Genomic DNA, 12,300 nt, shown 5'->3' with positions numbered 1-12,300 from the left:
CTCTAGTTCAGTTGGAGGAAATTGAGATAAATCGAGCACACCATAGCCCATGACCAACTGGTGAATCCAGCCATCCAGGTCAACCATTTTCCATGAAATGTTGTCATTTACTTGGATAATAATAAAGGAATGACTTCAGACATGTAAAACTATAATAATAATGGGGAATGATTTGTGGGACTTGAGAATTACAAACACAACGTATAAACTTTCATCAAGCCAATTAACTACAAATACGGCATTATTGTTACCAATAATAACGCAGGGAAGATGCCCTCCAATATAATCCTCAGAGGAACAAAGAACAAGATCAGATGGATGCCAATGTATAAATTACACTGCTAAACATGCTCTGCATATAGCAAAGAACATTGTCAAGTAAATGAGAAAAAGTGGTACACTTTAAGCTAAATTTAAGTTAACCCAATTGCAAAGGCTCATTCCCAACAGCAAAGGCTCTGTGAATACATTCTAGTAGATTGAAAATCTCTGCGACGGGAATGTAGATGTTCCTTCTATACAAAAGGATCTTTTATGCTACGGGTAAAAATGAAAAAGGTATCAGGAACTACTTCGTCTTCCCAAAGATAAATTTCCTGGAGGACATATGGAGGCTTGCCCAAACAAGATAAAGGGAAAATGAACAATCCTCCATGGCTCTGGAAGTAGTCGTAAAGGAGATTTCCTCTACCAACATATCATCAGAAAGCTCCATCTGTGAAATAATATTGTAGAATAAATTGAAACATCCGTGGGTTTGTCATTTAAAAGAAGCATGTATAATTCAATCTACCTGAAGAACTTAATCAGTAGAAAGGCTTGTGCTGTCAGTTGGAGATGCTCTCTTTCCATCATACCGCTGCCAAAAGTAAAATAAACCGAACTTAATTCTCAAAATCAAAAACATGATTCCAATAGCAATCAACCAATGAAGCATACATGTACATTGATCTAAACTTTGAGAGTAAGATGGGTCATCATATACCTGCTTTCCAAATGAGAATGGAACATATCTGTATTTGATCATGTGAGTTATCTGTCGCCTCATGGTGAGAATGAAGAGTGTCAACCAATAGACAAGCAGTATTGGCCAAAACACAGGGACATCAAATTCCCTGAAGAATGTCATCACAAAAGCAATGCAAAATGCCTTTGTAATGGAGTACCTTCCAGGATAGAAAACAAGGGAACTTCAGTACACATAACCATCAAGCGTGGAAATCTTTTCAAGTGATTCAAAATCTCCAACATATAAAAGAAAATGACAGCATCAAAGATGAATACTTTAACAATCTAAGTAAGCTTTGGCATTAGAGAACAACTTGAAGCATGAAGCCCTTAAGAAAAATGACAGCATCAAAGATGAATACTTTAAAGATCATATAAGTAAGCTTTGGCATTAGAAAACAACTTGAAGCATGAAGCCCTTAAGAACACTACCTAAACCATTAACTTGGTATTAAAAAAATAAAAAATCCCGTAAAACCCGATTATCATTCTTCTAAAGCATCCAAACGTTCGCTGAAATTCATATCTGAACAAATTAGATGCGTAATTAACCACTAACCCTCTTGCTTTGCATACTAGCCAATCACATTTGAACCTCTTGATTACCATGACACTCCAATCATATGCATACACAATTCAAAATCAAACGCATACACTGACCATCACCTACTTCTCCACACGCATCTACCAATCAATAATACACAATCGAAAAGAACAGAAAAGTCAACAAAATACACCATTGCTTCCGATCCCCTTTCCAGACATCACACCAAGAAAAATTCAAACCTGTAATGAATATATTAGATTAGTGGACCCTAATCAAAATCCCCAATATTTTTAGGTCAATAATAAATATCCACAAGATTCCGCTTGAAATTCCAATCCACAAACACATTCGACCCTATACATGACTCGGTCAAAGAGAACAGTCAAAGAAAAAGGTCATCAAAACGGAAACGTACCAGAATTTGAACTCCGGGAGGCGACGAACGAAGGGACGAAACTCATCGGAGCCACGTGTAGGGAGAGTGGGGCCCTCGGAGAGTTCGTGGATCTCGGGGTCCACCTGGGGCGAGAGAAAGCCGATGAGGAGGTTGAGGACATAGATTCCGAGGCCGTACGAGATGATGTAGAAGCCTTGGACGAGGTACACGCGGATCACGTAGACGGCGGCCACGACGAGGAACGCGATCCAGCGCTGGAGCATGTGCGGGGTCGACTTGTCCAGCACGTGCTGGTACCGCTGCGACACTCTGAAACTCCATCTAGAGATAGCCGTGGCCGGAGAGACCTCATCGCCGCCGGCCGTTCCCGCCTCCATTGGATCGAACTCTCGCTGTCTTATTGTTTTGTGCGATCGCTGGTGATTTTTTTCTCTTTTCTTCTTTTCTGTGGCTTTTCTTCGTGCCCCCTTTTAAGGCGCGGGGATGCGGGCGTTGCCGTGTTGGCCATGATCCGTACAATGGATCAAACATTTATATGACATATTTCTTTTATTATCTTAACAAAAAAATATTAATGGACTGGTTGGTAACTTGGTTAAGAAAAAAAATCATATTTAACCCTTAAATTTTTATTTTTTTTCAATTAATTTTTTAAAATTCTAATTTCAAGAATAAAAGTCATTATTGAAAAAATCATATTTAATATCCAAATTTAATTTGATATGTAGTCTTCCATGTCAACCCCTTAAAAAAAAAAAAAAAAAAAAAAAACCCAACTTTAAACACAAAGTTTAAAACCAATTTATCTCACCTCTTTTGACGTGAAAATTTTAGAGAAAGAAAAACGAAGCAGGATCTTTTACAATTATTTGTATGAATTTTTTCAAATTCAAATAAAAAATTATAAAGAATCCTACTCCGAAACAAAAACGTGTACCCATCGTAGCTAGCACTCAAAAACTTTCCTACTTATGAAACTTTCCTCCTACCGTGACATTCATATGTGAGCCAATTATTTATTCTCCTCTTCTTCTTCTTCTTCTTCTTCTTCTTCTTTCTTTTCTTTTCTTTTCCTTTTTTTTTTTTTTTTTTTTTTTTTTTTTAGCATGAGCCAATTCTTTCCATTCACATACTTTTGTCTCAATCAAACAAAACAAGACATGACAAACAAAATGAGAACAAGCTAAGACCCATAATTTGTACTTCTTTCTTTTCCTGAAATTTCTTAGACTTCAAACATAATCATGAGATTCAGGACTGGAAAAAACAAAAACAGAGTCGTTGTTTCGATTTCAGGAGCACGGACAAAGTTTAAATTCTATCATTTTCATATCTCAGACCCAAAATGTTGATTTCTTATTTTTTTTCCAAACTTTCGTACTAGCCAACCATAAAATAGGAAAAATAGAAGGGTTACCAACGTATGGGGCAATGACTAAATCCAAGGACCATGTGCTTTGAGTTGCATAATGGGGCAATTACTAAAATGTGAGATTTTGTTTTTTTCTAAGTTTTTGAGTCCCAGGCGTACCAAATCTTGTTCTCATGTTTTTGGTTTTCTAAAAGTTTTCACGCAAAATGAGGTTAAATCGATTGGTTTTATGCATACAAAGTTGGGTATTTTTTTAAATGACGGTGGCATAGACGCGACATGTTAAAAGAGGCACACGTGCCAGATGGCAAATCGTTAAATTTGACGGTAAATTGACAAACAGAATATTAGACCATTTTTTGGGTCGGATTTTAGAATACCCTTTGGAGGGGGTATCCATCATTTTTTAGGCGTTTTCCAGCCTGAGAGCAGTGTTCCTGCAAAATAAAGGGACAATCAAAGAGTTCCGTTTATTAATAAATTCATCCATTTAAATAGAGGAATATAACTTACACAGAGTTGAGTTCCACATCTCGAAAAATAATTCCTATCATGACTCGATTAAATGGAAATAAATATTCACTGGAACTATACGTCTATAAGCAATAACATTAATATAAAGATAATTCCTATATAGAACAATAAAAACCTTTTACTAAATGATTCTGCATCACAATGCTACAAATAACTAAAAGGCTCTTGACTTAGAAGGATAATTATTATTATCCTTATTTAATTCAACAACGACAATTCTATGATAAGCTACAGTCAGTGGCAGAGCCACTAAGGAGCTTGGGGGGCTGGCCCTCCAAACTCCAAGGTTCTTTTTTAAAAAAAAAAAAAATCTAAAATATAAATAAATTTTACTCTTAATTTTTTTTTTTTAATTTTTCTAATTTTGGCCCCCTAAATTTGTTTTTATCAATTTGAACCCTCCAAGTTGGGGAGGTTGGCTCCGCCTCTGGACATGTACTTGTGAGTCACGAAGAAAACAGAAGAAAACAGAAAGAGCCACCTCTTTCTATGCCTTATCTTTTCTTTTGTAATAAGTGACATAAGTCCCCTACCATATAATATTATATTTTGGTGGACTTACTTTATTATTATATTACGGTGGGATATTATCTCCCCCAACAAGCTTAAAAATAGTTATTCAAAAAAAAAAAAAAAAAGGCTTAAAAATAGTAAATCTAAATATAGATTATCCCTTATTTTAACGGCAGATATGCTGTTAATATTTTTACAGCACTCATTTGATGATGCCTTAATTAAGGTAGATTCTTATTGAAGTGGCGATGAAACTCGAAGTGCGACATGTGCGGATAATTTTGACCAGATCGGTAAGAGCGGGTGTTCCAACATCCAACGAGGACACGAATTTTTAATATTAATGCTTTAAATAATATGTCGTAAAAAAACCACTTAACGCGGCGACTCACCACTATTACCACCACCACCTTTCATTGCTGCTTATTTCAGTTCAAAATCTTTCACACTCCATAACCACAAATCAGTAAATCGCCGCTATACGTAGCTCTTCGCCCACTCTCAAATCCCTCCTTGAACCCGAGCCATCGTGCACTTCTTCTGGTAAATGATCTCAAAACACATTGCCCAATATAGGCTATACGTATATTTATGTACTTGTAGATTCGTAATGCACTTACGTGAATTTGCTGATTACATTCGAATATTTTTCAAGAATTCCTGGCAGATCTCGGTGTTGACTTTGTGAATCTATTTCCGGTGATAAGGATTGTATTGAAACGGTTAGCTTCTATTGAATTTGTGGGTTTTGGTTGGAGGGTTTGAAATTATGGGATATCTGTACAGTTAATTGGTCGGATTTACAATAAATTTGTTCTGTTCATATGATTTATCTTTACTGCCATTTATGCATAGAAGAGCGATTGTTAACTAAAATTCCTCAAGTAGTTTGTTGTATTCTAGTTCAAATTGCAGTATAAGCATGATATGTACATATGTATGTGTACATAGCGCCCTTTGCTCAACAACAACTACTCAAATTTCTTTCTCTGCTGTTAAGGACTGTGTATGATTCTGGCCTCCCTCTTAAGGCTAAGCTTGCTTCTATTATATAGGATGGGGATTGGTTTTGGATTTCTGCTCGGTCTGATGCTCTAGTTTAGATCCAAAGCCAGCTCCATGAAGTTGTTCTAGGAGATGTTGACTTGCCTATTTGGGATTCCAGAAATGGCAAGTACTCTTGTGCTGATACATGGGGGAAGTTGAGAGAAGTCCATCCGGTTGTTAACTGGTGGAGATTGGTTTGGTTTCCCACGACTATTCCTAGACACTCCTTCTTGCTTTGGATAGCTTTCCATGATGCTTTGGTGACTAAGCAAAAGATGTGCTGTTGGGGTTACTCAAGAAAGAGTCTTTGTCTCTTTTGTTATGGAGGAGAGGAAAGCAGAGAACACCTGTTTTTTAGGTGTAGCTTTAGTTCATGGATATGGACTAGTATTATGGCTGAGTGCTCCTTTTTGAATGTGCCTTTGGATTGGGAAAACATTGGAAGTTGGGGGGCTACAGTGTTGCATGGAAAAAGCCTTAAGGCTAGCCTAGGTAGACTTTGTCTAGGGGCTACTGTTTACCACCTCTGGTGGCAGCGAAATGACTTGCTGCAGTGCAATACACCACGCACGGAGGATTCTATTCTGGTGCAGATTAATTGGGATGTCCGGGCTAGAGTCTTGGCTAAGGGCAAATTCAAGAGCCTTGGCAAGAACTTGGAGCTTGTGTATCGATGGAACTTACAGTCTTTGTTGTTCTAATTTTGTTTTGGTTCATGCAGCAGCTCAGGTGCTCTGTATTATGCAGAGCCTCGGGTGTTGATTAGTTGTTGTTTGGTTGTTTTCAAGAGTGCTTGGCTTTTTTGTTTTCTGCTTCATTTTGTGGTTGCAGTTTTGTTTGTTGGTGTTTTAGGCCTGTCGTTGTTTGTGGCCTGAGGTAATTGTTGTAATCCTTGTTGGGATTGTGTTCCAGTTTTCACTGGAGTGTTGTAGTTGTTTGTTGTTCTATGAAAGCTTTTATTCATCAAAAAAAATATATATATATTTATTTCTCTGGTATAACTAACGGCTGTCATGTACATTAGCAATAGCACTGGATAATTAAAGGCTATTCACTTGTCAGTTACCAAGGTGACTTCAATCATTTAACCATTATTCTAAAACTAAGCATCAACACCCCCAGGTGTGGATCCATCCCCATTGGTAATGTATGTGACCATTTTATATGTTGACGGGTAAGATTAATGCTCTCCCCTGTTTGGCTTTGTCCATTTTTTTTTTCCTTGTCATTTTAGAGTCCCGGTACCCATGTCCTTAACTGCTTCCGACATGGCTACAGCCTCAGGATTGAGCGGAGGGTTGTGATGACAGAGTCTAATGATGATTGTATTTTTGAAATAGTCTGTTTGGACATGCTAGCAAATGCAAAACTTTTGTGCTTCAGCAACCACATTGCAGTTTGTCTTGTTAATAATCATTAATTGAGCTTGCAGTGTGTACAATGATATTTTTTTATTTTTAATTAAAACTTTCATCTAAATTGCTAGCAGCTGTTTACGTTTTTTTTCCTCTAGATTTTCAGTGACTACTTAGTCCCTACTTGGTTGTATTAATTAGTTTACATGCTTCATAGTTGAGCCTGATTTAATGTGGACTGATAAAGACTACTTGGTTGGCAGAATGGATTCAGAATCTGTTGACTCATCATCTCAACCTACCGTTAAAGCCTCTGATGTTGAACATTCTGCTGCTGCTGTCTCTCAGCAAGATGATAGTGCACATCAAACTCCCTCTGTTTCATATCCTTCTGGCATATCATCTTGGGCTAGAAGTGTGAAATTTCCAGAGTCCTTGGGAGCAGCACAAAAGGCCTCACAGAATGGAAATGCTGGGATGTCAACATTTTCACGTTTCACTAGCGGGTTAGGGTTGCGGATGCCTCCAATGGCTCCTGCACCAGATGAGAATAATGAAGGAAGGACAGCAACTGCCCAATCTGGCGTTTTTGAATCATTCACAAAAGGGTTAGTTGACTCATCTCGGACTGCAGTGAAGGCTATGCAGGTCAAAGCACGTCATATTGTGTCCCAAAACAAACGAAGATACCAGGTAGCCTACCACCGTATTGTCTTCTTTGATTTTCTTTGTGATTTATAATGCAGTGACTGTATAGCAGGTTCATGAATTTGTTCTATTATGAAAGTAACCTTAATTTAGTTATTCGTCACTATCTTTATAATTACTTTAGTTTTTTTACTCTGACATGTCTACACCAAATATATCACTGATTTCATCATAAGGAGATTATATGCGTAATTTGCAGGAGGGAGGATTTGATTTGGATATGACATATATCACCGAGAATATAATTGCTATGGGGTTCCCTGCTGGTGATATAAGCTCTGGGCTTTTTGGATATTTTGAGGTAAAAAATTTACGTATTTTGCATTTAGTGTTAAATTAGTCAAGTACATTTGTATCAATAGCACAAAATATTAACTGAAAAATTGTGATGCAGGGATTCTATCGAAATCATATGGAAGAAGTGATCAAGTTTTTTGAAACTCATCACAAGGTAAAACATGGTTTAATTTGAGCTTGGAAATTTCTGATGATATCCCGCCAATCTATTATTGTTCGTAGGAAAGAACTTTTTCCTCCATCAATTACCATAACAGAAAATTTGGAACTTGAAATCCGGTTTACCTATTTCTGGGTTCCAATATGTGTTCTTCATTTATTAAAAAACTTCTGACCTCTTTAATCAACATTTGTATGCAGGGAAAATATAAAGTCTACAATCTTTGCTCAGAGAGGTTGTATGATGCATCACTATTTGAGGGAAAGGTGCAGTCTTAACCTTTATTGGCATTTTAGTATTATCATGTGTTCAATGTCAAGGTTAGGCCTTAAACAAAATATTAAAGCTCAATATATATCTCCAGAGTTTGAAGTCTGCATTGTTGTGTCTACCGTGGACCAGAGCTTAGTTACTTTTCTTTATCTTCAGTCAGTGGTTGAATAGATAGTCATTGCACCAAGAGTTGTCTGAAACAAGTAAACTGCAAATTTTATTTTGTCTGTTTGTTGAAGTTAAAGTATTGGAGGGTTTTTCTTTGGTTTTCCCTATGTTGAGGTTCAGTTCAGTTCATTCAAGCTTATTGGTAAAAGCACTTCACCTGACTCTCGCTGTTTTGCTTTCTATTAGTTCTGAAAATTGAAGGTATCTGTATAATGTAAGATAAGAATCAGAATAACCTAAGTAAATGGTGAAAATAGGCAGGTAGTTGCCACTTGGTGGAGCTATGCACCGGATACATTCTAAATACAAAAAAGATAGGAAAATTCCGTATCACCTTAAAGCTCTTACTGCTGTCCTAATTCCTTGAGTCACATTCAAAACTTTTGCCACGATTTTCTGACATTTTGAACAAGATAGGAATAGTCAATGGTGAAATTAATGATGTAATACATACATTCATACTTAGGATTTGTCTTGGGATGTGTAATGGGTTAGTCTTCTACATCAGTATATTGCTCGAGTATGAGTAATGCATGTTTGTAGATATCATTACATGTCACAAAGATCTAAAATGTAAAAAGAAAAAAAACAAAACAAAGTGAAAAAGTAATATAAATGACTCTTCTGTCTACCTTTAATTCTTATAACTAACTAAGAATGTGCTATAAATTGAAAGGTTGAAGTTATTGAGGCTGTAATGTTGTTTATGAAATTATTGTGGTACACAAGCTTCTTCTGTTTATGACTTGTCTGGATGCTTTCCAGGTTGCAAGCTTCCCATTTGATGACCATAATTGTCCCCCTATCCAACTCATAAAATCATTTTGTCAAAGTGCATATTCATGGTTGAAGGAGGACATTGAGAATGTTGTTGTTGTTCACTGTAAAGCTGGTATGGCAAGGACTGGATTGATGATTTGTAGCCTTCTCTTGTTCCTTAAGGTTAGATTTTATATTCGACCCCATTGAAAGCTTTGGGGTTTGTATCAAGGAAAATTTTCTTTTCTGGTCCTTGTCATTGCTTTCTTGACTATAATTTTGATTTTATTTTGCCATCTCTCTTCAGTTCTTCCCAACAGCCAATGAGGCCATGGATTACTACAACCAGAAAAGATGCATTGATGGGAAGGCTCTGGTTCTCCCAAGTCAGATTGTCAGTCAATTGCCTTTTAGAATGCTGTTATCTCTTTAATGGTTGATCTCTTCTTTACATCTTTCTGATAGTTTAGTATTACTCTGCTTTTCCTAGAGGTATGTAAAATACTTTGAGCGTGTCTTAACATACTTCAATGGAGAAATTCAGCCTGGACGTAGGTACCATTCTGATTTCTCTCTCAGAATGCTTCATTCTTTTACCTTCAAAAAGGTACTGAAATTACAAATTGTACAGGTGCATGCTTAGGGGATTTCGGATACACAGGTGTCCTTATTGGATTAGGCCCTCCATTACTGTCTCTAATCATAATGGTATACTTTTCAGCTACCACTCATCGTATTCATCCTGAAAAAATTAGTTATATCTTGAGATTTCACATCTATCATAATAAAGATGCATAAGAAATTCTATGTCATATGCCCGTATATATTTGTCACTTTCTATGAATTTCATTCGTTGAATTGAGTACAATAACAAGCTTGTTTAAGAGAAAAGGGTTTATTATTATTATTATTATTATTAACACTTCTTAGGAGTTAAAAGTACAAAGAAATTAGGGATACCTCTCATTTACTGAATCCTAAAAGATTTTGGGAAATATTCATTATGTTATGTGTTTGGATCTGTTCCCAGCGTGCTTTTAGAGGCTGCCTGTATGAATCTATTGTTAAGTTATATCATATAAAGCCTACAAATAAGGTAAACCTATACAAAATTTTGGTACAATCTATTCTGATGCATGCTATTTCATGCCTTCATATTTTCCCAGGCTTGTTTTTGTTATTGAAATTCAGAATTTTTTTTGTCTACCTTTAAAAGACTATGCATTGTACTATTTATTGTTGTCATCTCACTTGTCATTCTTTTGTCTGTGATTAAACGTATTGACATGGATGTTTTCCTTGATCCACAGGAATTCTGTTCTCAACGAGAAAGCATCCAAAAACAAAGGATCTAATGGTGAACTTTTCTTGAATATGGTCACATTTTTATTGATTTGCTTGTTAGTTTAATCTCTTACGATCTCCATGCTAATGCATGATTTAAATTTCTAATATGAGCCCGCCAATTCATATCTGCAGCCAGAAGATTTCTGGATCGGTGCACCAAAGAAAGGGATTGTGGTCTTTGCTCTACCTGGAGAGCCTGGTCTGACCGAGTTGGTGGGGGACTTTAAAATCCATTTTCATGACGGCCAAGGAGATTTCTACTGGTTTGTAAATTACCGCATACTTTCACAATTGTTTTTGTTAGTTTCTTATGACTGCAAACTCACTTTCATCTGAACTGTTATGAATTTTATACTGCATAGTGTAGCCATCTGTCCCTTTTTTTTTTTCTTTTTTTCTTTTATATGTTTCTTTTTTGGCTTAAGAAATGAAGATTCCCTAACCTTAGGAATCTCTACCCATCGGTGCCTTCTGCCCAATTAATTCTTTTATTAATTGATGAACTCTGACAGATACTATTGTCTGTTTCAATAGGCAAACAAAAGCACACATAGTTACGGGATTTAACCTGTGACCGAATCCTCCATCTCCTGTTTTATGGATGGAACAGGTGTTATTTGGTTCAAAGACCATTGGCAAGCTTCGAGAGGGACAAAATATTTCTTATTCTTGTCGTGCATCGTTTGAAGAACCTTATATTTTATTGTAAAAGATGAATCATATTTTATTATAAAAGAATCTTATGATTCATCATTTTACTTTCTTCTTCTAAGATGTCAAATAGCATGAATTCTTTTTCTCTAGGGATACACCTATAAAAAGTCTTTTTAATTTATTTTTGGAATATTACTTTCAGTTGGTTAAATACAACAATGACGGAAAACAGAAAAATGTTACACACATCTGATTTTGATGGTTTCGACAAGGTAAATGATACAATCATTTCCTGATATTACTTTCTGCTGTAATTAATAAGTTACAAATTTTCTCTCTTCTCATATTATCTGGTATTTGCTATCCCTTTCTTGATATTCTTTCCAGAGAAAATTGCCTTCTCCAGGATTCCAGGTCGAAGTTGTGATGATAGATTATGATGGCACTTTACCGATGAGGTCAAAAGCTGATTCTGTCAACAAGCAATCTGATAGTTGCTCGAGTTGCGTTCCTAATTCAAATACTGGGGTGCCTGCTAATTCCAACCGAAGTAAGGTCTCTCGGAGTGAAGACAATGACGATGTATTCTCCGATAGCGAGGGAGAGGAGACTGGGGCTTCAAGGAGCAGGCAAGCTCAAGCTACTTCTGGAGCCGGATCTGCTGCAACTGGTCATGCATCTAGTGCCACAGCAGAGAAAATTGGGAGTTTGACTCATAGAACTGATCACCTGTCATTCAGGAGCCAGGAACCTGCACAAACTACTGCTTCCAAAGAAGCAACTACTGATGGAGCTGGGAAACCTTCCTCGGGCATTGAGACCCCTAACCTGGACTCGGCAGCGATAAGTGATATCAAGGCAATTGCTGCCGATGCTTCAGTATTCAGTTTTGGGGATGAAGAAGATTTTGAAAGTGATTGAAGCAGTATTGAGTTTCGCTCCGGGCTGTAACTCGATGAAAAGCACTTGTACATACAACCATTTTAAACAAATGACAAGATAGAATTGTTGAATATCAGGGGCAGCGGATATTGATTGAATTCGTTAATTTCTGTATTTCTGTTAATTCCAAACACCTAGTAATATGATTTTGCCAAGTTCCCTTTTACTCCTAAGGGGTGGTTCGTGCGTGGACCGCAAGGCCACCCCAAGACAAAAGCT

At 36.8% G+C, this 12,300-nt stretch overlaps 2 protein-coding genes across 2 annotated transcripts; one reads left to right on the top strand and one right to left on the bottom strand.

The window, feature by feature from the left end:
* Window positions 1–134: 134 nt before the first annotated feature.
* LOC133864470 (protein RER1A-like) lies at window positions 135–2,454 on the bottom strand. The gene is made up of 4 exons (XM_062300813.1): window positions 1,971–2,454; window positions 986–1,166; window positions 794–859; window positions 135–715 (listed from the first exon to the last, which is right to left on the bottom strand). Exons 1-3 carry the CDS (start codon window positions 2,327–2,329, stop codon window positions 803–805), a joined length of 597 nt encoding a protein of 198 aa, XP_062156797.1. The 5' UTR covers window positions 2,330–2,454; the 3' UTR covers window positions 135–715; window positions 794–802.
* Window positions 2,455–4,758: 2,304 nt separating this feature from the next.
* LOC133863030 (phosphatidylinositol 3,4,5-trisphosphate 3-phosphatase and protein-tyrosine-phosphatase PTEN2A-like) lies at window positions 4,759–12,236 on the top strand. The gene is made up of 13 exons (XM_062298998.1): window positions 4,759–4,914; window positions 7,037–7,466; window positions 7,681–7,782; window positions 7,876–7,932; window positions 8,139–8,204; window positions 9,145–9,321; window positions 9,446–9,532; window positions 9,629–9,693; window positions 9,770–9,846; window positions 10,449–10,495; window positions 10,618–10,748; window positions 11,342–11,411; window positions 11,527–12,236. Exons 2-13 carry the CDS (start codon window positions 7,038–7,040, stop codon window positions 12,058–12,060), a joined length of 1,842 nt encoding a protein of 613 aa, XP_062154982.1. The 5' UTR covers window positions 4,759–4,914; window position 7,037; the 3' UTR covers window positions 12,061–12,236.
* The last annotated feature ends 64 nt before the right edge of the window (window positions 12,237–12,300 follow it).

The sequence above is a fragment of the Alnus glutinosa genome, chromosome 3, assembly GCF_958979055.1.
Source record: "Alnus glutinosa chromosome 3, dhAlnGlut1.1, whole genome shotgun sequence".
NCBI lineage: Eukaryota > Viridiplantae > Streptophyta > Magnoliopsida > Fagales > Betulaceae > Alnus > Alnus glutinosa.
The sequence above is the reverse complement of the archived record's forward strand: the minus strand, read 5'-3'. Positions and strand labels throughout refer to the sequence as shown.

What these genes read in the sequence shown, in the direction of transcription:
- LOC133864470 (XM_062300813.1), bottom strand. Translation starts at nt 2,329, where the DNA reads ATGGAGGCGGGAACGGCCGGCGGCGATGAGGTCTCTCCGGCCACGGCT. An exon ending in CTCCCGGAGTTCAAATTCTG is followed by an intron (nt 1,167 to 1,970) that starts GTACGTTTCCGT and finishes CTATCCTGGAAG; the next exon opens with GTACTCCATTACAAAGGCAT. An exon ending in CATTCTCATTTGGAAAGCAG is followed by an intron (nt 860 to 985) that starts GTATATGATGAC and finishes TACTTTTGGCAG; the next exon opens with CGGTATGATGGAAAGAGAGC.
- LOC133863030 (XM_062298998.1), top strand. Translation starts at nt 7,038, where the DNA reads ATGGATTCAGAATCTGTTGACTCATCATCTCAACCTACCGTTAAAGCC. An exon ending in GCCTTCTCTTGTTCCTTAAG is followed by an intron (nt 9,322 to 9,445) that starts GTTAGATTTTAT and finishes ATCTCTCTTCAG; the next exon opens with TTCTTCCCAACAGCCAATGA. An exon ending in CAAAAACAAAGGATCTAATG is followed by an intron (nt 10,496 to 10,617) that starts GTGAACTTTTCT and finishes TCATATCTGCAG; the next exon opens with CCAGAAGATTTCTGGATCGG.